This window comes from Oncorhynchus mykiss, chromosome 29 (genome assembly GCF_057628025.1).
Source record: "Oncorhynchus mykiss isolate SJ-2025 chromosome 29, ASM5762802v1, whole genome shotgun sequence".
Lineage (NCBI taxonomy): Eukaryota > Metazoa > Chordata > Actinopteri > Salmoniformes > Salmonidae > Oncorhynchus > Oncorhynchus mykiss.
The window spans coordinates 2,333,431-2,358,616 of NC_143050.1; the positions used below are offsets into that span (position 1 = coordinate 2,333,431).

The 25,186-nt window shown below is 46.5% G+C and overlaps 1 protein-coding gene across 1 annotated transcript in view; it reads left to right on the plus strand.

Annotated features, from left to right (window-relative positions):
• The window catches only part of fat3b (FAT atypical cadherin 3b), a 297,423-nt gene that overhangs the window by 240,498 nt on the left and 31,739 nt on the right, over positions 1–25,186 (plus strand). Inside the window, exons 60-67 of the mRNA XM_090226225.1 lie at positions 9,420–9,855; positions 9,989–10,123; positions 12,525–12,688; positions 13,040–13,544; positions 16,330–16,483; positions 18,028–18,184; positions 21,350–21,889; positions 23,461–23,698. Coding sequence (XP_090082351.1) covers positions 9,420–9,855; positions 9,989–10,123; positions 12,525–12,688; positions 13,040–13,544; positions 16,330–16,483; positions 18,028–18,184; positions 21,350–21,889; positions 23,461–23,698 — 2,329 coding nt within the window. The remainder of the gene's footprint in view (positions 1–9,419; positions 9,856–9,988; positions 10,124–12,524; positions 12,689–13,039; positions 13,545–16,329; positions 16,484–18,027; positions 18,185–21,349; positions 21,890–23,460; positions 23,699–25,186) is intronic.

The window sequence follows — 25,186 nt, forward strand, 5'->3', positions numbered from 1 at the left end:
AATATCAGGGGTTAGGGTTAGTACCAGGGGTTAGGGTTAGTACCAGGGGTAAGGGTTAATACCAGGGGTTAGGGTTAGTACCAGGGGTTAGGGTTAGTACCAGGGGTTAGGGTTAATATCAGGGGTTAGGGTTAGTACCAGGGGTTAGGGTTAGTACCAGGGGTTAGGGTTAATACCAGGGGTTAGTGTTAGTACCAGGGGTTAGGGTTAGTACCAGGGGTTAGGGTTAATACCAGGGGTTAGGGTTAGTACCAGGGGTTAGGGTTAGTACCAGGGGTTAGTGTTAGTACCAGGGGTTAGGGTTAGTACCAGGGGTTAGGGTTAATACCAGGGGTTAGTGTTAGTACCAGGGGTTAGGGTTAATATAAGGGGTTAGGATTAGGATTGTTTCTCCAACCTCTCCTGGTTTGTGTTCTGTTTCTGTTTTCTGTCCTGGAAGGGAAGAGTAAAACTACTTAGAAAAGTATTACTAACGTTGTTGTTTCGTTAATGACACCAGAGGTTAGGGTTAGTACCAGGGGTTAGGGTTAATATCAGGGGTTAGGGTTAGTACCAGGGGTTAGGGTTAGTACCAGGGGTTAGGGTTAGTACCAGGGGTTAGGGTTAATACCAGGGGTTAGGGTTAGTATCAGGGGTTAGGGTTAGTACCAGGGGTTAGTGTTAGTACCAGGGGTTATGGTTAATATCAGGGGTTAGGGTTAGTACCAGGGGTTAGGGTTAGTACCAGGGGTTAGGGTTAATACCAGGGGTTAGTGTTAGTACCAGGGGTTAGGGTTAGTACCAGGGGTTAGGGTTAATACCAGGGGTTAGGGTTAGTACCAGGGGTTAGGGTTAGTACCAGGGGTTAGTGTTAGTACCAGGGGTTAGGGTTAGTACCAGGGGTTAGGGTTAATATCAGGGGTTAGTGTTAGTACCAGGGGTTAGGATTAGTACCAGGGGTTAGGGTTAGTACCAGGGGTTAGTGTTAGTACCAGGGGTTAGGGTGAATATCAGGGGTTAGGGTTAATATCAGGGGTTAGGGTTAATATCAGGGGTTAGGGTTAATACCAGGGGTTAGAGTTAATATCAGGGGTTAGGGTTAGTACCAGGGGTTAGGGTTAGTACCAGGGGTTAGGGTTAGTACCAGTGGTTAGGGTTAGTACCAGGGGTTAGTGTTAGTACCAGGGGTTAGGGTTAATATCAGGGGTTAGGTTTAGTACCAGGGGTTAGGGTTAGTACCAGGGGTTAGGGTTAGTACCAGGGGTTAGGGTTAGTACCAGGGGTTAGGGTTAGTATCAGGGGTTAGGGTTAGTACCTGGGGTTAGGGTTAGTACCAGGGGATAGTGTTAGTACCAGAGGTTAGGGTTAGTACCAGGGGTTAGGGTTAGTACCAGGGGTTAGGGTTAATATCAGGGGTTAGGGTTAGTACCAGGGGTTAGGGTTAGTACCAGGGGTTAGGGTTAATACCAGGGGTTAGGGTTAGTACCAGGGATTAGTGTTAGTACCAGGGGTTAGGGTTAGTACCAGGGGTTAGGGTTAGTACCAGGGGTTAGGGTTAGTACCAGGGGTTAGGATTAATATCAGGGGTTAGGGTTAGTACCAGGGGTTAGGGTTAGTACCAGGGGTTAGGGTTAGTACCAGGGGTTAGGGTTAGTACCAGGGGTTAGGGTTAATACCAGGGGTTAGGGTTAGTACCAGGGGTTAGTGTTAGTACCAGGGGTTAGGGTTAGTACCAGGGGTTAGGGTTAGTATCAGGGGTTAGGGTTAGTACCAGGGGTTAGGGTTAGTACCAGGGGTTAGTGTTAGTACCAGAGGTTAGGGTTAGTACCAGGGGTTAGGGTTAGTACCAGGGGTTAGGGTTAGTATCAGGGGTTAGGGTTAGTACCAGGGGTTAGGGTTAGTACCAGGGGTTAGTGTTAGTACCAGGGGTTAGTGTTAGTACCAGGGGTTAGGGTGAATATCAGGGGTTAGGGTTAATATCAGGGGTTAGGGTTAATATCAGGGGTTAGGGTTAATACCAGGGGTTAGAGTTAATATCAGGGGTTAGGGTTAGTACCAGGGGTTAGGGTTAGTACCAGGGGTTAGGGTTAGTACCAGTGGTTAGGGTTAGTACCAGGGGTTAGTGTTAGTACCAGGGGTTAGGGTTAATATCAGGGGTTAGGTTTAGTACCAGGGGTTAGGGTTAGTACCAGGGGTTAGGGTTAGTACCAGGGGTTAGGGTTAGTACCAGGGGTTAGTGTTAGTACCAGGGGTTAGGGTTAGTACCAGGGGTTAGGGTTAGTATCAGGGGTTAGGGTTAGTACCAGGGGTTAGGTTTAGTACCAGGGGTTAGGGTTAATATCAGGGGTTAGGGTTAGTACCAGGGGTTAGGGTTAATATCAGGGGTTAGGGTTAATATCAGGGGTTAGGGTTAGTACCAGGGGTTAGTGTTAATACCAGGGGTTAGGGTTAATACCAGGGGTTAGTGTTAATATCAGGGGTTAGGGTTAATATCAGGGGTTAGGGTTAGTACCAGGGGTTAGTGTTAGTACCAGGGGTTAGTGTTAGTACCAGGGGTTAGGGTTAATATCAGGGGTTAGGGTTAGTACCAGGGGCTAGGGTTAGTACCAGGGGTTAGGGTTAATATAAGGGGTTAGGATTAGTACCAGGGGTTAGGGTTAGTACCAGGGGTTAGGGTTAGTACCAGGGGTTAGGGTTAATACCAGGGGTTAGTGTTAATACCAGGGGTTAGTGTTAGTACCAGGGGTTAGGGTTAATATAAGTGGTTAGGATTAGGATTGTTTCTCCAACCCCTCCTGGTTTGTGTTCTGTATCTGTTTTCTGTCCTGGAAGGGAAGAGTAAAACTACTTAGAAAAGTATTACTAACGTTGTTGTTTCGTTAATGACACCAGGGGTTAGGGTTAGTACCAGGGGTTAGGGTTAGTACCAGGGGTTAGTGTTAGTACCAGGGGTTAGGGTTAGTACCAGGGGTTAGGGTTAGTACCAGGGGTTAGTGTTAGTACCAGGTGTTAGGTTTAGTACCAGGGGTTAGGGTTAATATCAGGGGTTAGTGTTAGTACCAGGGGTTAGGGTTAGTACCAGGGGTTAGGGTTAGTACCAGGGGTTAGGTTTAGTACCAGGGGTTAGTGTTAGTATCAGGGGTTAGGGTTAATATCAGGGGTTAGGGTTAATATCAGGGGTTAGGGTTAGTACCAGGGGTTAGGGTTAGTACCAGGGGTTAGGGTTAATATCAGGGGTTAGGGTTAGTACCAGGGGTTAGGGTTAGTACCAGGGGTCAGGGTTAATACCAGGGGTTAGTGTTAGTACCAGGGGTTAGGGTTAATACCAGGGGTTAGGGTTAATACCAGGGGTTAGGGTTAGTACCAGGGGTTAGGGTTAGTACCAGGGGTTAGTGTTAGTACCAGGGGTTAGGGTTAGTACCAGGGGTTAGGGTTAATACCAGGGGTTAGGGTTAATATAAGGGTTTAGGATTAGGATTGTTTCTCCAACCTCTCCTGGTTTGTGTTCTGTATCTGTTTTCTGTCCTGGAAGGGAAGAGTAAAACTACTTAGAAAAGTATTACTAACGTTGTTGTTTCGTTAATGACACCAGAGGTTAGGGTTAGTACCAGGGGTTAGGGTTAATATCAGGGGTTAGGGTTAATATCAGGGGTTAGGGTTAATATCAGGGGTTAGGGTTAATATCAGGGGTTAGGGTTAGTACCAGGGGTTAGGGTTAGTACCAGGGGTTAGGGTTAGTACCAGGGGTTAGGGTTAGTACCAGGGGTTAGGGTTAATATCAGGGGTTAGGGTTAGTACAAGGGGTTAGGGTTAGTACCAGGGGTTAGGGTTAATACCAGGGGTTAGGGTTAGTACCAGGGGTTAGGGTTAGTACCAGGGGTTAGTGTTAGTACCAGGGGTTAGGGTTAATATCAGGGGTTAGGGTTAATATAAGGGGTTAGGATTAGGATTGTTTCTCCAACCTCTTCTGGTTTGTGTTCTGTATCTGTTTTCTGTCCTGGAAGTGAAGAGTAAAACTACTTAGAAAATTATTACTAACGTTGTTGTTTCGTTAATGACACCAGGGGTTAGGGTTAGTACCAGGGGTTAGGGTTAATATCAGGGGTTAGGGTTAATATCAGGGGTTAGGGTTAGTACCAGGGGTTAGGGTTAGTACCAGGGGTTAGTGTTAGTACCAGGGGTTAGGGTTAATATCAGGGGTTAGGGTTAGTACCAGGGGTTAGGTTTAGTACCAGGGGTTAGGGTTAGTACCAGGGGTTTGGGTTAGTACCAGGGGTTAGGGATAATATCAGGGGTTAGTGTTAGTACCAGGGGTTAGGATTAGTACCAGGGGTTAGGGTTAGTACCAGGGGTTAGTGTTAGTACCAGGGGTTAGGGTGAATATCAGGGGTTAGGGTTAATATCAGGGGTTAGGGTTAATATCAGGGGTTAGGGTTAATACCAGGGGTTAGGGTTAATATCAGGGGTTAGTGTTAGTACCAGGGGTTAGTGTTAGTACCAGGGGTTAGGGTTAATATCAGGGGTTAGGGTTAATATCAGGGGTTAGGGTTAGTACCAGGGGTTAGGGTTAATACCAGGGGTTAGGGTTAATATCAGGGGTTAGGGTTAATACCAGGGGTTAGGGTTAATATCAGGGGTTAGTGTTAGTACCAGGGGTTAGGGTTAATATCAGGGGTTAGGGTTAGTACCAGGGGTTAGTGTTAGTACCAGGGGTTAGGGTTAGTACCAGGGGTTAGGGTTAGTATCAGGGGTTAGGGTTAGTACCAGGGGTTAGGGTTAGTACCAGGGGTTAGTGTTAGTACCAGGGGTTAGGGTTAGTACCAGGGGTTAGTGTTAATATCAGGGGTTAGGGTTAATATCAGGGGTTAGGGTTAGTACCAGGGGTTAGTGTTAGTACCAGGGGTTAGGGTTAATATCAGGGGTTAGGGTTAGTACCAGGGGCTAGGGTTAGTACCAGGGGTTAGGGTTAATATAAAGGGTTAGGATTAGTACCAGGGGTTAGGGTTAGTACCAGGGGTTAGGGTTAGTACCAGGGGTTAGGGTTAATACCAGGGGTTAGGGTTAATACCAGGGGTTAGTGTTAGTACCAGGGGTTAGGGTTAATATAAGGGGTTAGGATTAGGATTGTTTCTCCAACCTCTCCTGGTTTGTGTTCTGTATCTGTTTTCTGTCCTGGAAGGGAAGAGTAAAACTACTTGGAAAAGTATTACTAACGTTGTTGTTTCGTTAATGACACCAGGGGTTAGGGTTAGTACCAGGGGTTAGTGTTAGTACCAGGGGTTAGGGTTAGTACCAGGGGTTAGGGTTAGTACCAGGGGTTAGTGTTAGTACCAGGGGTTAGGTTTAGTACCAGGGGTTAGGGTTAATATCAGGGGTTAGTGTTAGTACCAGGGGTTAGGGTTAGTACCAGGGGTTAGGGTTAGTACCAGGGGTTAGGTTTAGTACCAGGGGTTAGTGTTAGTATCAGGGGTTAGGGTTAATATCAGGGGTTAGGGTTAATATCAGGGGTTAGGGTTAGTACCAGGGGTTAGGGTTAGTACCAGGGGTTAGGGTTAATATCAGGGGTTAGGGTTAGTACCAGGGGTTAGGGTTAGTACCAGGGGTCAGGGTTAATACCAGGGGTTAGTGTTAGTACCAGGGGTTAGGGTTAATACCAGGGGTTAGGGTTAATACCAGGGGTTAGTGTTAATATCAGGGGTTAGGGTTAATATCAGGGGTTAGGGTTAGTACCAGGGGTTAGTGTTAGTACCAGGGGTTAGTGTTAGTACCAGGGGTTAGGGTTAATATCAGGGGTTAGGGTTAGTACCAGGGGTTAGGGTTAATATAAGGGGTTAGGATTAGGATTGTTTCTCCAACCTCTCCTGGTTTGTGTTCTGTATCTGTTTTCTGTCCTGGAAGGGAAGAGTAAAACTACTTAGAAAAGTATTACTAACGTTGTTGTTTCGTTAATGACACCAGGGGTTAGGGTTAGTACCAGGGGTTAGGGTTAGTACCAGGGGTTAGTGTTAGTACCAGGGGTTAGGGTTAGTACCAGGGGTTAGGGTTAGTACCAGGGGTTAGTGTTAGTACCAGGGGTTAGGTTTAGTACCAGGGGTTAGGGTTAATATCAGGGGTTAGTGATAGTACCAGGGGTTAGGGTTAGTACCAGGGGTTAGGGTTAGTACCAGGGGTTAGGTTTAGTACCAGGGGTTAGTGTTAGTATCAGGGGTTAGGGTTAATATCAGGGGTTAGGGTTAATATCAGGGGTTAGGGTTAGTACCAGGGGTTAGGGTTAGTACCAGGGGTTAGGGTTAATATCAGGGGTTAGGGTTAGTACCAGGGGTTAGGGTTAGTACCAGGGGTCAGGGTTAATACCAGGGGTTAGTGTTAGTACCAGGGGTTAGGGTTAATACCAGGGGTTAGGGTTAATACCAGGGGTTAGGGTTAGTACCAGGGGTTAGGGTTAGTACCAGGGGTTAGTGTTAGTACCAGGGGTTAGGGTTAGTACCAGGGGTTAGGGTTAATACCAGGGGTTAGGGTTAATATAAGGGTTTAGGATTAGGATTGTTTCTCCAACCTCTCCTGGTTTGTGTTCTGTATCTGTTTTCTGTCCTGGAAGGGAAGAGTAAAACTACTTAGAAAAGTATTACTAACGTTGTTGTTTCGTTAATGACACCAGAGGTTAGGGTTAGTACCAGGGGTTAGGGTTAATATCAGGGGTTAGGGTTAATATCAGGGGTTAGGGTTAATACTAGGGGTTAGGGTTAGTACCAGGGGTTAGGGTTAGTACCAGGGGTTAGGGTTAATATCAGGGGTTAGGGTTAATATCAGGGGTTAGGGTTAATATCAGGGGTTAGGGTTAATATCAGGGGTTAGGGTTAGTACCAGGGGTTAGGGTTAGTACCAGGGGTTAGGGTTAGTACCAGGGGTTAGGGTTAGTACCAGGGGTTAGGGTTAATATCAGGGGTTAGGGTTAGTACAAGGGGTTAGGGTTAGTACCAGGGGTTAGGGTTAATACCAGGGGTTAGGGTTAGTACCAGGGGTTAGGGTTAGTACCAGGGGTTAGTGTTAGTACCAGGGGTTAGGGTTAATATAAGGGGTTAGGATTAGGATTGTTTCTCCAACCTCTTCTGGTTTGTGTTCTGTATCTGTTTTCTGTCCTGGAAGTGAAGAGTAAAACTACTTAGAAAATTATTACTAACGTTGTTGTTTCGTTAATGACACCAGGGGTTAGGGTTAGTACCAGGGGTTAGGGTTAATATCAGGGGTTAGGGTTAGTACCAGGGGTTAGGGTTAGTACCAGGGGTTAGTGTTAGTACCAGGGGTTAGGGTTAATATCAGGGGTTAGGGTTAGTACCAGGGGTTAGGTTTAGTACCAGGGGTTAGGGTTAGTACCAGGGGTTAGGGTTAGTACCAGGGGTTAGGGTTAATATCAGGGGTTAGTGTTAGTACCAGGGGTTAGGATTAGTACCAGGGGTTAGGGTTAGTACCAGGGGTTAGTGTTAGTACCAGGGGTTAGGGTTAATATCAGGGGTTAGGGTTAATATCAGGGGTTAGGGTTAATACCAGGGGTTAGGGTTAATATCAGGGGTTAGGGTTAGTACCAGGGGTTAGGGTTAGTACCAGGGGTTAGGGTTAGTACCAGGGGTTAGGGTTAGTACCAGTGGTTAGGGTTAGTACCAGGGGTTAGTGTTAGTACCAGGGGTTAGGGTTAATATCAGGGGTTAGGGTTAGTTCCAGGGGTTAGGGTTAGTACCAGGGGTTAGGGTTAGTACCAGGGGTTAGGGTTAGTACCAGGGGTTAGGGTTAGTATCAGGGGTTAGGGTTAGTACCTGGGGTTAGGGTTAGTACCAGGGGTTAGTGTTAGTACCAGAGGTTAGGGTTAGTACCAGGGGTTAGGGTTAGTACCAGGGGTTAGGGTTAATATCAGGGGTTAGGGTTAATACCAGGGGTTAGGGTTAGTACCAGGGGTTAGTGTTAGTACCAGGGGTTAGGGTTAGTACCAGGGGTTAGGGTTAGTATCAGGGGTTAGGGTTAGTACCAGGGGTTAGGGTTAATATCAGGGGTTAGTGTTAGTACCAGGGGTTAGGATTAGTACCAGGGGTTAGGGTTAGTACCAGGGGTTAGTGTTAGTACCAGGGGTTAGGGTTAATATCAGGGGTTAGGGTTAATATCAGGGGTTAGGGTTAGTTCCAGGGGTTAGGGTTAGTACCAGGGGTTAGGGTTAGTACCAGGGGTTAGGGTTAGTACCAGGGGTTAGGGTTAGTATCAGGGGTTAGGGTTAGTACCTGGGGTTAGGGTTAGTACCAGGGGTTAGTGTTAGTACCAGAGGTTAGGGTTAGTACCAGGGGTTAGGGTTAGTACCAGGGGTTAGGGTTAATATCAGGGGTTAGGGTTAATACCAGGGGTTAGGGTTAGTACCAGGGGTTAGTGTTAGTACCAGGGGTTAGGGTTAGTACCAGGGGTTAGGGTTAGTATCAGGGGTTAGGGTTAATATCAGGGGTTAGGGTTAATATCAGGGGTTAGGGTTAGTTCCAGGGGTTAGGGTTAGTACCAGGGGTTAGGGTTAGTACCAGGGGTTAGGGTTAGTACCAGGGGTTAGGGTTAGTATCAGGGGTTAGGGTTAGTACCTGGGGTTAGGGTTAGTACCAGGGGTTAGTGTTAGTACCAGAGGTTAGGGTTAGTACCAGGGGTTAGGGTTAGTACCAGGGGTTAGGGTTAATATCAGGGGTTAGGGTTAATACCAGGGGTTAGGGTTAGTACCAGGGGTTAGTGTTAGTACCAGGGGTTAGGGTTAGTACCAGGGGTTAGGGTTAGTATCAGGGGTTAGGGTTAGTACCAGGGGTTAGGGTTAGTACCAGGGGTTAGTGTTAGTACCAGGGGTTAGGGTTAGTACCAGGGGTTAGTGTTAATATCAGGGGTTAGGGTTAATATCAGGGGTTAGGGTTAGTACCAGGGGTTAGTGTTAGTACCAGGGCTTAGTGTTAGTACCAGGGGTTAGGGTTAATATCAGGGGTTAGGGTTAGTACCAGGGGCTAGGGTTAGTACCAGGGGTTAGGGTTAGTACCAGGGGTTAGGGTTAGTACCAGGGGTTAGGGTTAATATCAGGGGTTAGGGTTAGTACCAGGGGTTAGGGTTAATATCAGGGGTTAGGGTTAATATCAGGGGTTAGGGTTAGTACCAGGGGTTAGGGTTAATATCAGGGGTTAGGGTTAATATAAGGGGTTAGGGTTAGTACCAGGGGTTAGTGTTAGTACCAGGGGTTAGGGTTAATATAAGGGGTTAGGATTAGGATTGTTTCTCCAACCTCTCCAGGTTTGTGTTCTGTATCTGTTTTCTGTCCTGGAAGGGAAGAGTAAAACTACTTAGAAAATTATTACTAACGTTGTTGTTTCGTTAATGACATTGTATGTTTGACTAATAAAGTTTATGACTAATACAGTTTTTATCTTTTAAAAAAGAGGCTGCGTGACGTAGTCGGCTGGGGTTCGTCGTCGCTTGAGCAACAACAGGACCCTCTGCACATTCTCGGTGTGCAGCCGATGTCAGGGGGCATCGACCTACTCCTGGCCATGGAGAGACCAGAGGGGGAAGGAGAGGGTGGAGGCTACCTAACCTCACAGGAGCTGATCCTCAGGATGGGGGAGGCGGGGTGGAGAGGGGAAGGGAGAGGACAGGGAGGGGAGTCGGCTACAGGAGGCCAGAGAGGGCAGCTCCAGGGTGTCCTGGCTGGGGCGGAGGTACTGGCACCAGCCTGCTCGGGGGAGCTCGACTGCGGGGACAGAGTGTGTGAGCAGGCCCTGGTGGTGGAGGGTGGAGCGATGGTCACCTACAGCACCCCGACAGTCGGCTTCATCACCCCACGATACAGCCGCATGGAGACGTGCACCTGCCCAGGTCAGTACACACACAGCATATTTTCATAATTTGATCATTTCATCTCTCCCCCTGCTATATCTTTCTAACCCCCACTTTGTCCTTTATCCTCCCTCTATTATGTCTCTCTTTACCCCCCCCCCCCCCCTCCTAGGAGGTACCTGTCCCAACCCCGTAGAGGAGCAGTGTGAGGGACAATCCTGTCCAATAGACATGCAGTGTGTTCGTTCCAGCCCCACAGCGCCCTCTGTCTGCCAGTGTCTGCCTGACAGGATGGACCAGTGTGCAGGTGATAATATTGTTTATATGAAGGGATTGGAAGGAGGAAGCCCTCCCCTACCCTCCTGTAGGTTTTAACTCCAACCCTGTTCCTGGAGAGAGACCCTCCTGTAGGTTTTAACTCCAACCCCGTTCCTGGAGAGAGACCCTCCTGTAGGTTTTAACTCCAACCCCGTTCCTGGAGAGAGACCCTCCTGTAGGTTTTAACTCCAACCCCGTTCCTGGAGAGAGACCCTCCTGTAGGTTTTAACTCCAGGTTTTAACTCCATCCATGTTCCTGGAGAGAGACCCTCCTGTAGGTTTTAACTCCAACCCCGTTCCTGGAGAGAGACCCTCCTGTAGGTTTTAACTCCAATCTCTATTGCACTCCACACAGCCCTTTCCCACCTGGACAAAAGGAACGCCTACTTGGCCAGTTCCCAGGAGTATAAAGTGTTAACTATTGACTTTGTGATATTTGTGATGTGAGTTTCAACATTGAATCACGATGCATTTGCTCTGGGCTCTATTTTTTGGACTGGCGTTATGCCAGCGCAATTGTCAAACGCACACTCGTTTGCAATTTCAACCTGTCAAAGTCGGCGCTATGCTATTTTCTGACCCGTGTGCCCAGATTTGTAATTTAACTGTCATATATGAGCTTTCTTGTGCTGAGGTGGGAAGGGCGGAAATATCTGAGATGTGTCCTTGAAAACATGCGTCAATTTCAGGCAGCGGATATTTAGCTGTAATGTGGTTATGGATCCTGACAGTGGAAACATGATCCGTTATAGGTTACATTTTTAATTTTTAATTTTATTTAATCTTTATTTAATAACTATTCAGTTTAACAACAAATTATTATTTACAATGACAGCCTACCCCGGCCAAACAGTGACCCCGGCCAAACCCGGAACGACGCTGAGCCAATTGTGCACCGTCTTATGGGACTCCTAGTGATGGCCGGTTGTGATACAGCCTGGGTACATAAAATAATTGGAGTTTGTTTGTGCAGAGTCTCAATTTGGTGTTTGGCCCATTTTGTGAATTCTTGGGCTGTCTCTCCATAAAGGGCTGTCTCTGTCTCTCTCTCTCTCTCTCTTTCATGTGTTAACATTGCCAAAGCAAGTGGGGTAGATAATATACAAAAGTGAAATAAACAATAAAAAATAAACAGTAAACATTACACATACAGAAGTTTCAAAACAATAAAGACATTACAAATGTCATATTATATATATATATATATATATATATATATATATATATATATATATATATATATATACAGTGTTGTAACAATGTACAAATGGTTAAAGTACACAAGGGAAAATAAATAAGCAGAAATAAGATTGTATTTACAATGGTGTTTGTTCTTCACTGGTTGCCCTTTTCTTGTGGCAACAGGTCACAAATCTTGCTGCTGTGATGGCACACTGTGTTTCACCCAATAGATATGAGAGTTTATCAACATTGGATTTGTTTTCAAATTCTTTGTGGATCTGTGTAATCTGAGGGAAATATGTCTCTCTAATATGGTCATACATTGGGCAGGAGGTTAGGTATTCTGCCACTGTGTACTTTCTGTTTAGGGCCAAATAGCATTCTTGTTTGGTTTGTTTTTTTGTTAATTGTTTCCAATGTGTCAAGTAATTATCTTTTAGTTTTCTCATGATTTGGTTGCCAAGAGTGTGCAAAGCTGTCATCAAATCTCAAATATAAAATATATTTGAATTGGTTAACACTTTTTTGGTTACTACATGATTCCATATGTGTTATTTCATAGTTTTGATGTCTTCACTATTATTCTACAATTTTTCAAATAGAAAAAATAAAGAAAAACCCTTGAATGAGTGAATGTGTCAAAACTTTTGACTGGTACTGTTTATGTTGAAGAGGGTGGGGCTTAAGCTGCATCCCTGTCTCACTCCACGGTGGAAAGAAATGTGTATTTTTTTGCCAATTTTAACCGCACACTTGTTGTTTATCTACATGGATTTAATAATAATGTTGTATGTTCTTCCCCCAACACCACTTTCCATCAATTTGTATAGCAGACCCTCACTTTATATTGAGTCAAAAGCCTTTTTTGAAATCAACAAAGCATGAGAAGACTTTGCCTTTGTTTTGGTTGGTTTGTTTGTTAATTAGGGTGTGCAAGGTGAATACGTGGTCTGTCGTACGGTAATTTGGTTAAAAGCTCATTTGACATTTGCTCAGTACATTGAGTTCACTGAGGAAATGTACGAGTTTGTGGTTAATGGGTTGCTGTTGACATATATCCCACGGTAGTTATTGGGGTCAAATCTTTCTCTCTTTCACTCTCTCTCTCTCCTTCTTTCTCTCCTTCTTTCTTTCTTTCTTTCTTTTCTTTCTCTCCTTCTTTATCTCCTTCTTTCTCTCTCTCTCTCTCTGTCTGTCTCTCTGTGTAGGCCAGACGTCTCTGAGTTTCTCAGGTAATAGCTATATAAAGTACAGGGTGAAAGAAGGAGGCCAGGGAGGAGGAGGAGAGATGAGACTGGGTCTAAGCATCAGAACATTACAGAGTAGAGGAGTCATCATGTACACACGGGCCAACCCCTGCACCATGCTGAAGGTACACACACACGCGCACACAGACACGCATGCACAGACACACACACACACACACAGAAACGCACGCACACACACACACACACACAGAGACGCACACACACGCACACACACGCACACACGCAGAAACGCACACACACACACACACAGAAACGCACGCACGCACACAGACACTCGCACGCACACACACACACACACACACACACACACACACACACACACACACACACACACAGACGCACGCACAGAAACGCACGCACACACACACACACACTCAGAAACGTACGCACGCACGCACACACAGACACACACACACACACACAGACACCCTCCTCTAATGTAATCTCCCCTCCAGATCGAAAGTGGTCGTCTGTGGTTCCAGTTGGACTGTGACAACACGCTGGGCATCATGGGTATCTCCGGCAGACCAATCAACGATGGGCGCTGGCATGCCGTGACGTTAGAACTCACCAGCAACTATACCCTCCTCTCATTAGACGACAGCTATGTGGAACGCCGTAGGGCCGCCGGAGCGCCGGTCCGACTCTGGCCCCTCGCTCCCGATCCGTCCTTCTTCTTCGGTGCCCAAGTCAGACCTCCAACTTCCAATCCCGGGGAGAGGGGACCGGGTCCCGGGGAGAGGGGAATGAGGGGTCCGCCCCGGGCCGAGGATGGGTTTCAGGGGTGTCTGAGGTCGCTGGTGCTGAATAGTAACGAGCTACCTCTCCAGAACAAGAGGAGTCGCTATGCAGAGATAGCTGGCCTTAGTGAGGTGAAGCTCGGCTGTGTACTCTACCCTGACCCCTGTGTGACCCAGCCCTGTCTCAATGGAGGAACCTGTAAACAACTGCCCTCTGGTGGTGAGGACTCTCTGTGTGTGTGTGTGTGTGTGTGTGTCTGTCTGTCTGTCTGTCTGTCTGTCTGTCTGTCTGTCTGTCTGTCTGTCTGTCTGTCTGTCTGTCTGTCTGCCTGCCTGTCTGTCTGTCTGTCTGTCTGTCTGTCTGTCTGTCTGTCTGTCTGTCTGTCTGCCTGCCTGCCTGACTCTCCCCTGTCAGGTGCAGGCTGTAGTTGATCCTGTCTCTCCCCTGTCAGGTTTCAGCTGTAGTTGATCCTGTCTCTCACCTGTCAGGTTTCAGGTGTAGTTGATCCTGTCTCTACCCTGTCAGGTTTCAGGTGTAGTTGATCCTGTCTCTCCCCTGTCAGGTCTCAGGTGTAGTTGATACTGTCTCTACCCTGTCAGGTCTCAGGTGTAGTTGGTCCTGTCTCTACCCTGTCAGGTTTCAGGTGTAGTTGATCCTGTCTCTCACCTGTCAGGTCTCAGGTGTAGTTGATCCTGTCTCTCCCCTGTCAGGTCTCAGGTGTAGTTGATACTGTCTCTACCCTGTCAGGTCTCAGGTGTAGTTGGTCCTGTCTCTACCCTGTCAGGTTTCAGGTGTAGTTGATCCTGTCTCTCACCTGTCAGGTCTCAGGTGTAGTTGATCCTGTCTCTACCCTGTCAGGTCTCAGGTGTAGTTGATCCTGTCTCTCCCCTGTCAGGTTTAGGCTGTAGTTGATCCTGTCTCTCACCTGTCAGGTCTCAGGTGTAGTTGGTCCTGTCTCTACCCTGTCAGGTTTCAGGTGTAGTTGATCCTGTCTCTCACCTGTCAGGTCTCAGGTGTAGTTGATCCTGTCTCTACCCTGTCAGGTCTCAGGTGTAGTTGATCCTGTCTCTCACCTGTCAGGTCTCAGGTGTAGTTGATCCTGTCTCTACCCTGTCAGGTCTCAGGTGTAGTTGATCCTGTCTCTACCCTGTCAGGTTTCAGGTGTAGTTGATCCTGTCTCTCACCTGTCAGGTCTCAGGTGTAGTTGATCCTGTCTCTCCCCTGTCAGGTTTCAGGTGTAGTTGATCCTGTCTCTCCCCTGTCAGGTTTCAGGTGTAGTTGATCCTGTCTCTCCCCTGTCAGGTTTAGGCTGTAGTTGATCCTGTCTCTCCCCTGTCAGGTTTCAGGTGTAGTTGATCCTGTCTCTACCCTGTCAGGTTTCAGGTGTAGTTGATCCTGTCTCTCCCCTGTCAGGTCTCAGGTGTAGTTGATCCTGTCTCTCCCCTGTCAGGTCTCAGGTGTAGTTGATACTGTCTCTACCCTGTCAGGTCTCAGGTGTAGTTGGTCCTGTCTCTACCCTGTCAGGTTTCAGGTGTAGTTGATCCTGTCTCTCACCTGTCAGGTCTCAGGTGTAGTTGATCCTGTCTCTACCCTGTCAGGTCTCAGGTGTAGTTGATCCTGTCTCTCCCCTGTCAGGTTTAGGCTGTAGTTGATCCTGTCTCTACGCTGTCAGGTTTCAGGTGTAGTTGGTCCTGTCTCTCACCTGTCAGGTCTCAGGTGTAGTTGGTCCTGTCTCTACCCTGTCAGGTTTCAGGTGTAGTTGATCCTGTCTCTCACCTGTCAGGTCTCAGGTGTAGTTGATCCTGTCTCTACCCTGTCAGGTCTCAGGTGTAGTTGATCCTGTCTCTACCCTGTCAGGTCTCAGGTGTAGTTGATCCTGTCTCTACCCTGTCAGGTCTCAGGTGTAGTTGATCCTCTCTCTACCCTGTCAGGTTTCAGGTGTAGTTGATCCTGTCTCTCACCTGTCAGGTCTCAGGAGTAGTTGATCCTGTCTCTCCCCTGTCAGGTTTCAGGTGTAGTTGATCCTGTCTCTCCCCTGTCAGGTTTCAGGTGTAGTTGATCCTGTCTCTCCCCTGTCAGGTTTCAGGTGTAGTTGATCCTGTCTCTCCCCTGTCAGGTTTAGGCTGTAGTTGATCCTGTCTCTACCCTGTCAGGTCTCAGGTGTAGTTGGTCCTGTCTCTACCCTGTCAGGTCTCAGGTGTAATTGGTCTTGTCTCTACCCTGTCAGGGTTAGGCTGTAGTTGATTCTGTCTCTCCCCTGTCAGGTTTCAGGTGTAGTTGATCCTGTCTCTCACCTGTCAGGTCTCAGGTGTAGTTGATCCTGTCTCTCACCTGTCAGGTCTCAGGTGTAGTTGATCCTGTCTCTCACCTGTCAGGTCTCAGGTGTAGTTGATCCTGTCTCTACCCTGTCAGGTTTCAGGTGTAGTTGATCCTGTCTCTACCCTGTCAGGTTTCAGGTGTAGTTGATCCTGTCTCTACCCTGTCAGGTTTCAGGTGTAGTTGATCCTGTCTCTACCCTGTCAGGTCTCAGGTGTAGTTGATCCTGTCTCTCCCCTGTCAGGTTTCAGGTGTAGTTGATCCTGTCTCTCCCCTGTCAGGTTTCAGGTGTAGTTGATCCTGTCTCTACCCTGTCAGGTTTCAGGTGTAGTTGATCCTGTCTCTACGCTGTCAGGTTTCAGGTGTAGTTGGTCCTGTCTCTACCCTGTCAGGTTTCAGGTGTAGTTGATCCTGTCTCTCCCCTGTCAGGTTTCAGGTGTAGTTGATCCTGTCTCTCCCCTGTCAGGTTTCAGGTGTAGTTGATCCTGTCTCTACCCTGTCAGGTTTCAGGTGTAGTTGATCCTGTCTCTCCCCTGTCAGGTTTCAGGTGTAGTTGATCCTGTCTCTCCCCTGTCAGGTTTCAGGTGTAGTTGATCCTGTCTCTACCCTGTCAGGTTTCAGGTGTAGTTGATCCTGTCTCTACCCTGTCAGGTTTCAGGTGTAGTTGATCCTGTCTCTCCTCTGTCAGGTTTCAGGTGTAGTTGCAGTATGAGGTACACTGGAGGTCGCTGTGAGGAGGAGCTGACTTCGTGTCTACCAAACCCCTGTCAGAACGGAGCAGACTGTACAGCTGGAGACACAGCCTTCGTCTGTGGTTGTCCCCGGGGTCTCGCTGGACTCATGTAAGCACACACACACACACACACAGTCACCACTAGAGACGCAGTGCCTTAGATCGCTGCGCCACTCGGGAGTTAAACACAATCACCACTAGATAGCAGCAGAGAGTAAACCATTTACAGTACACCAGAACACTGTTGTCTGACTCTGCCTGAAGTCTGTTTTTACTGTAAAACTCACTCTACCTGAAGGCTGTTATTACTGTAAAACTAACTCTACCTGAAGTCTGTTATTACTGTAAAACGAACTCTACCTGAAGTCTGTTATTACTGTAAAACTAACTTTACCTGAAGTAGGTTATTACTGTAAAACCAAACTCTACCTGAAGTCTGTTTTTACTGTAAAACTAACTCTACCTGAAGTCTGTTTTTACTGTAAAATTAACTCTACCTGAAGTCTGTTTTTACTGTAAAACTAACTCTACATGAAGTCTGTTATTACTGTAAAACTAACTCTACCTGAAGTCTGTTATTACTGTAAAATGAACTCTACCTGAAGTCTGTTTTTACTGTAAAACTAACTCTACCTGTAGTCTGTTATTACTGTAAAACGAACTCTACCTGAAGTCTGTTATTACTGTAAAACTAACTCTAGCACGATAGTGTTACTCTATCAGAATCAGAATGACTTTCATTCACCAAGTACATTTACACACAGACAGCTGCTGCCTGCCTGACCCTGTGCAGGTACTGTCCTTAGATGTACATGAAAGAGATGGGGAAAACAGAAGAGAGAACTGACATGTCCTTAGATGAAAAGCCTTTGTAGACTTAGATAATTGTCTAAATCCACCCCAAAGACACAACTAAAGAGACATATTAGCTGTTTGGTACAGCATTTGCTCCCGTTAAGTTGAACTCATTGATAGTTTTACAAAAGAGACTTCGGGAGAAATCATTTAATGGAGAGAGACAGAGGCATGTGTATGATACTTCTGTCCCAGTGGGAGGCCTTGTTTCAACTGCAAGCTGTGTGTCATTAAAATGACAACCAACATGGCTCTCAACAGGGTTGTTTTGCTTTAGACCTAAAGGAAACTGAGTTTTAAAAGGTCTCTCTTCTCTCTCTTCACTCCTACCCTCTTCTTCCTGCTCTCCTCCTCTACCCCTCTCTCTCTCTCTCTCTCTCTCCCTAACTACATATCTCTCCTCCTCTACCTCTCTATCTCTAACTCCCTAACTATATATCTCTCCTCCTCCTCTTCCTCCTCCTCTCCTTCTTTTACTCCTCCTCTTCCTCTCCTCCTCTTCCTCTCCTCCTCTTCCTCTCCTCCTCTACCTCTGTATCCCTCTCTCCCAATCTACATATCTCTCCTCCTTTTCCTCCTCCTGCTCTTCCTCCTCATCTTCCTCTCCTCCTCTTCCTCCTCCTCCTCCACCTCCTCCCCTCCTCTACCTCTCTACCTCTCTCTTCCTATCGCTCCTCTTCTTCCTCCTCCTTTTCCTCCTCCTCTCCTCTTTTTCCCCCTCTTCCTCCCCTCCTCTTCCTCCTCCTTCTGCTCCTCCTCCTCTCCTCTTCCTATCTACCTATCTCTCCTCCTCTCCAGATGTGATGAGGATGTGAACGAGTGTGAGCGTGAGGAGTGTGAGAACGGAGGAGTGTGTATGAACACCTTTGGGGCGTACTATTGTAACTGTTCCTATGGTTACGAGGGCCAGTTCTGTGGAGAGAGGAGCCTACTGGACCCAGACCCTGACCTACAGGTACCACACACACACACACACACACACACACCAACATAACTGTACACTGATCAGACCTACAGTACCAGTCAAAAGTTTGGACACACCTACTCATTCAAGGGTTTTTCTTTATTTGTACATTGTAGAATAATAGTGAAGAAATCAAAACTATGAAATAACACATATGGAATCATGTAGTAACCAAAAAATGGGGTAAACAAATTGAAATATATTTTATATTTGAGATTCTTCAAAGTAGCCACCCATTGCCTTGATGACAGCTTTGCACACTCTTGGCATTCTCTCAACCAGCTTCACCTGGAATGCTTTTTCAACAGTCTTGAAGGAGTTCCCACATACAGTTCAGGTGGGAAGTTTACAAACACTTAGGTTGGAAAACTCATTTTTCAACCACTCCACACATTTCTTGTTAACAAACTATAGTTTTGGCAAGTCAGTTAGGACATCTACTTTGTCTACTTAGTCATTTTTCTAACAATTGTTTACAGACAGATTATTTCACTTATAATTCACTGTATCACAATTCCAGTGGGTCAGAAGTTTACATACACTAAGTTGACTGTGCCTGTGCCTATAAACAGCTTGGAAAATTCCAGAAAATGATGTCATGGCTTTAGAAGCTTCTGATAGGCTAATTGACATAATTTGAGTCAATTGGAGGTGTACCTGTGGATGTATTTCAAGGCCTACCTTCAAACTCAGTGCCTCTTTGCTTGACATCAGGGGAAAATAAGAATAAATTAGCCAAGACATCAGAAGCAATTTCCAAACGCCTGAAGGTACCACGTTCATCTGTACAAACAATAGTACGCAGTATAAACACCATGGGACCACGCAGCGTGTGAAGATGCTGGAAGAAACAGGTACAACAGTATCTATATCCACAGTAAAACGAGTCCTATATCGACATAACCTGAAAGGCCGCTTAGCAAGGAAGAAGCCACTGCTCCAAAACCGCCCTAAAAAAAGCCAGACTACGGTTCGCAACTGCACATGGGGACAAAGATCGTATTTTTTTGAGAAATGTCCTCTGGTCTGATGAAACAAAAATAGAACTGTTTGGCCACAATGACCATCGTTATGTTTGGAGGAAAAAGGGGGAGGCTTGCAAGCCGAAGAACTCCATCCCAACCGTGAAGCACGGGGGGGGGGGGGGGGGTGCAGCATCATGTTGTAGGGGTGCTTGCTGCAGGAGGGACTGGTGCACTTCACAAAATAGATGGCATCATGAGGGTGGAAAATTATGTGGATATATTGAAGCAACATCTCAAGACATCAGTCAGGAAGTTAAAGCTTGGTCACAAATGGGTCTTCCAAGTGGACAATGACCCCAAGCATACTTCCAAAGTTGTGGTAAAAATGGCTTAAGGACAACAAAGTCAAGGTATTGGAGTGGCCATCACAAAGCCTTGGCCTCAATCCTATAGAACATTTTGTGGGTGTAACAAATGTAAATCGTACTCTCCATGTGTTTTGTCCAAATATTATTATCTGTTGTTAGGAAACAGCAAGTTAGTTAATAATGTTAATGGCTGATGATGGTTAAATCCCTTGCATCACATTTTCATATTTTCATATTCATACTGAGCAAACAAAATATATAAATAAAAAAATACAATACAAAATATAACGTGTAAAATACCTGTCGTTAAATTAGAAACAGCACATTAGTTGTCTTAATGATGTTGATGGCTGTAGCATGAAGACAACTGTGTTAGCAGTCGGCTTATGTGACCATTACATCGGTGTATGTTAGCTAACACACTTATTTACAGCAATCATCTGCCAAAGCATATCCCAGAAAGCCCCTCAATCCCTAACAGGTACCATATACCCACACATGTATAAATCAGTAACGTACAGCAAACTTGTACACATTGTAAAATAGAAAATAGAAAACAGTATTCAGAACGTGACCTACCCCTTACATTTTCATACTGGGAAGACCTGACGTTCGCGATCTCCCCCTACCTACAAGCGGGGCCAATCACAACACGCCTTTTTGTCATCCGAGTTGAACCAACCAATAAGAATGCTTGAACATGAAATACACCTTTCTTTAGAGGCAAGTGGAAACATAACCAACCCTGTTACATGGGCAGAACTGAAAAAGTGTGTGCGTGCAAGGAGGCCTACAAACCTGACTCAGTTACACCAGCTCTGTCAGGAGGAATGTGGCCAAAATTCACCCAATTTATTGTGGGAAGCTTGTGGAAGGCTACCAAAAAACGATTAACCCAAGTTAAACAATTTAAATGCAATTTAAATGCAATGCTACCAAATACTAATTGAGTGTATGTCAACTTCTGACCCACTGGGAATGTGATGAAAGATTATTCTGACATTTCACATTCTTAAAATAAAGTGGTGATCCTAACTGCCCTAAAACAGGGAATTTTTACTAGGATTAAATGTCAGGAATTGTGAAAAACTGAGTTTAAATGTATTTGGCTAAGGTGTATGTTAACTTCCGACTTCAACTGTGTGTACAGTAGGTGTGTTCAAACCTTTGACTGCTACTGTATATCACAGGAGGCTGGTGTGGCACCTTAATTGGGGAGAACAGGCTTGTGGTAATGACACACACATGCCTGTACAGTGATCAGTTGTTGTCATGATTGCACGGGGTTTATGTATAGAAAGTAAAAGGAATAGTTTTATACAATAGCAGGAAAACCATGAATATCTATTAATATCTGGAAGGATTTAAACAGGGTTCAAAGTATTGTAGCAAACCTCATGGACAGACCCTCATGTGTGACTGTTCTAATGTTCTGTTGTTGTCAGGGTTACCCCGGGTTTAAAAGGAGACCAGAATGCAACCTGTTGTCTGCTAGGTCCCGAGGGTCTCGTGTTCAATCTCAGTGCTAAGCAGACCCCGTTTTTAAAAAAGTCAGAATTTAAACGTCAGATTCTGAAGTGAATTTTGGGGATATCTTGTTGCTCTTTTATGTCCTGTCAAAGTGAGAAAGCTACTTGTTAAATCAGTCATTTTTTAATGAGTTTCAAGAATAAACTGCTTGGAGAACATTATCATTTGTTAATTTAAGACTTACTGAGGTCATGACATCACCACCATTCGTTCTCTTGATGTTTGTTGAAAAGTGTTTCTGATTGTGAACTTTTGTGTTATCCGTGTAATCCGTGATTTGTTCCTCTTCCCAGGGGCCTCTCTCCTACGTGGGTCCAGTAGAGATCATCGGAATCGGAGTCCTGATCTTCGTCATCTCCCTCCTCCTCCTCCTCTACATTATCTTCAGGAAGAAGATCAGGTTCCAGAGGAAGGACTCCGACAGTGGTTTCAGCCAGGATGGAGGAGGGGCAAAGGAGGGTGTGGCGGTGGGTGGGGTCGGGACGGGGGTGGGCATGTCTGCTGTATCCGTGGAGACCAGCTACCTGCTGACAAAGACGGGGATGGGGTCAGAAGGCATCGAGTTCAAAGCCGTACGTGTCGCTGCCGACCCCCGACCGCCCGGCACTGCCGAGGTCAGCGTCGGTAGTTATGGCGACAGAGATGGAGGTCTAGGTGGAGGTGTGGTGACAGGTGGAGGGGTGGGTTTGGGGCCTCCTCAGGTGATGGTACGGCCAACTACACACCCGACGACGATGCTACCTGGTTGGCCTGGCAACAACAACAACCTAGCAATGAGAGGTATCGATGGCGATAACATGGCTACCAGCGAGAGCTCTCTCTCTACCAGTCAGGTAGGGTAGACGGGGGTGTGTGTGTGTGTGTGTGTGTGTGTGTGTGTGTCTGTGTGTGCCTTCAGAAAGTATTCAGACCCCTTGACTTTTTCCACATTTAGTTACATTTCAGCCTTATTCTAAAATGGATTAAATAGTTTTTTCCGCATTAATCTACACACAATACTCCATAATGACGAAGCAAGAACAGGTTTTTAGATTTTTTTTGCAAATTTATTACAAATAAACACCGGAAAAAATTACATTTACATAAGTATTCAGACCCTTTACTAAGCACTTTGTTGAAGCACCTTTGGCAGCAAGTCTTCTTGGGTATGACGCTACAAGCTTGGCACACCTGTATTTGGGGAGTTTCTCCCATTCTTCTCTGCAGATCCTCTCAAGCTCTGTCAAGTTGGATGGGGAGCGTCGCTGCACAGCTATTTTCAGGTCTCTCCAGAGATGTTTGATTGGGTTCATGTCCTGGCTCTGGCTGGAGGACATTCAGCGACTTGTCCTGAAGCCGCTCCTGCATTGTCTTGGCTGTGTGCTTAGGGTCAGGGTCTAGTGAGTCGTTGTCCTGTCCCTCACCCCAGTTTGAGTTCCTAAGCGCTCTGGAACAGGTTTTCCATCAAGGATCTCTCTGTACTTTTCTCCGTTCATCTTTTTCTCAATCCTGACTAGTCTCCCAGTCCCTGCTGCTGAAAAACATCCCCACAGCATGATGCTGCCACCAATATGCTTCACCCTTGGGATGGAGCCAGGTTTCCTCCAGACATTCAGGCCAAAGAGTTCAATCTTGGTTTCATCAAACCAGAGAATCTGGTTTCTCATGGTCTGAGAGTCTTTAGGTGCCTTTTGATAAACTCCAAGCGGGCTGCCATATGCCTTTTACTGAGGAGTGACTTCCGTCTGGCCACTCTACCATAAAGGCCTGATTGGTGTAGTGCTGCAGAGATGGTTGTCCTTCTGGAACGTTCTCCCATCTCCACAGAGGAACTCTAGAGTTCTGTCAGAGTGATCATCGGGTTCTTATCCACCTCCCTGACCATGGCCCTTCTCCCCCAATTGCTCAGCTCTAGGAGGAGTCTTGTTGGTTCCAAATGTCTTCCATTTAAGAATGACGTAGGCCACTGTGTTCTTGGGGACCTTCAATGCTGCAGAAATGTTTTCGTACCCTTTCCCAGATTTTCCTGTGCCTCGACACAATCCTGTCTTGCCTTGGTTTTTGCTCTGACATACACTGTCAACTGTGGGACCTTATATTGATAGGACTCCAATCAAGTTGTAGAAACATCTCAAGGATGATCAATGGAAACAGGATGCACCTGAGCCAATGTTGAGTCTCATAGCAAAGGGTCTGAATACTTATGTATTAATAAGGTATTTCAGCCTTTTATATATATATATATATATATTTGCAAACATTTCTAAAAACCTTGTTTTGTCATTATGTGGTATTGTGTGTAGATTGCTGAAGATTTTTATTTATTTAATCCTGTAATGTAACAATGTGTAAAAAGTCAAGGGGTCTGAATACTTTCCTACAGCCACTGTATGTGTGTTAACCCTCTCTACCCTGTCACCGCCAGATGAGCAGCTTCTTGTCGTCTGATTCCTCGCATCACATCCTGGGCGGTGCTAGTAGAAGGGGCGTGGCCGTGTGTAGTGTGGTGCCCAATCTCCAGCCCCTATCGCCCTGTCACTCAGAACGAAACCCCGCCCATAAAGCTCCCTGGGAGAGGCAGGGAGAGAGGGATGGAAGAGAGGAGGAGTGGGAGCAGAGAGCATATGAACTGGAGAGAACTCAGAGAGCCAGCTCTCCTCTTGGTAAGAACACACACACCTACACACACCTACACACACCTACACACACCTAGACACACCTACACACACCTAGACAAACCTACACACACCTACACACACCTACACATACCTAGAACCTCATCAGGATCTGGTTTTGGTGGGTCAGCCCACCTCATCAGGATCTGGTTTTGGTGGGTCAGCCCACCTCATCAGGATCTGGTTTTGGTGGGTCAGCCCACCTCATCAGGATCTGGTTTTGGTAGGTCAGCCCACCTCATCAGGATCTGGTTTTGGTGGGTCAGCCCACCTCATCAGGATCTGGTTTTGGTGGGTCAGCCCACCTCATCAGGATCTGGTTTTGGTGGGTCAGCCCACCTCATCAGGATCTGGTTTTGGTGGGTCAGCCCACCTCATCAGGATCTGGTTTTGGTGGGTCAGCCCACCTCATCAGGATCTGGTTTTGGTCCTTCAAGAGAGTCAGACTATCAGCTGTTTTCTGGGGTTGATGGAGACACTTCTAGTGCCATAGATAGCTTTAGTTGAGTTGTAGAAATTGCATAAATGTGGATTTCCTGTGCCTTATTCGTCCACCATTTCTTCTGCGGAACATGCAAGATTGTTTGCACTTCTTTGCGTGATGCACTCCATTGCTTGCAAAGTATAGCAGATGAGACATTGCGAAGGTTAGCAGATGTGGGGCTGTTGAGAGTAGCCCTGTGTGCTTTGTGCACATTTTCCCAGTAAGGTTGTGATGGTGTCAGAGTTCTCTTCGAACCAGTTGCGATGTTTCCTACCTCTGTAGCCAATGGAGTGGGCCGCTGCCTGATAGAGCACTGAGTTAATAGATGCCCACTTCTGGTCCATGAGGTCCTCTGTGCTCAGAAGAGGCTCAGTCTCCCTCAGCCTTTCAGCGAGAGAGCGACGGAACTCGTCCCTTACTACAGCTTTCTCAAGCCGGATATGGTGCAGACGCCTCTTACTGAACTTCTGCTGGCGTTGGGGGGATGTATTCTGACCTGGAGTTTAGCCAGTACCACACAGTGATCTGTCCAGCATTCAGTACCCCTCATGTCACGTGTCAGCAGGATGTCATTAGTGTCAGAACGTCTCACTATGACGGAGTAAATCTGGGGCCAGTGTTTGGAGCGTGGGGGCATCTATGATGTAGTCAATCAGGGGCCAGTGTTTGGAGCGTGTGGGCATCTATGATGTAGTCAATCAGGGGCCAGTGTTTGGAGCGTGGGGGCATCCATGATGTTTTATATTTGTTCTTCAGCTGGAACAAGGTGCCAGTGACGATGAGATCATAATCAGTACAGAGTTAGCAGGCTCATTCCATTCTCATTGACCTGGCCAACACCATGCCTACCCAGCTCTCCGCTCCGTATCCTATTGTTTTGTCCCAACCTAGCGTTGAAGTCACCCAGCAGAAACATCTTGTCATTCCTGGGGATGCGGTGAAGGGCTTCATCTAGTGACTGGTGGAAGCAGTCCTTTGCCTGATTTTCAGAT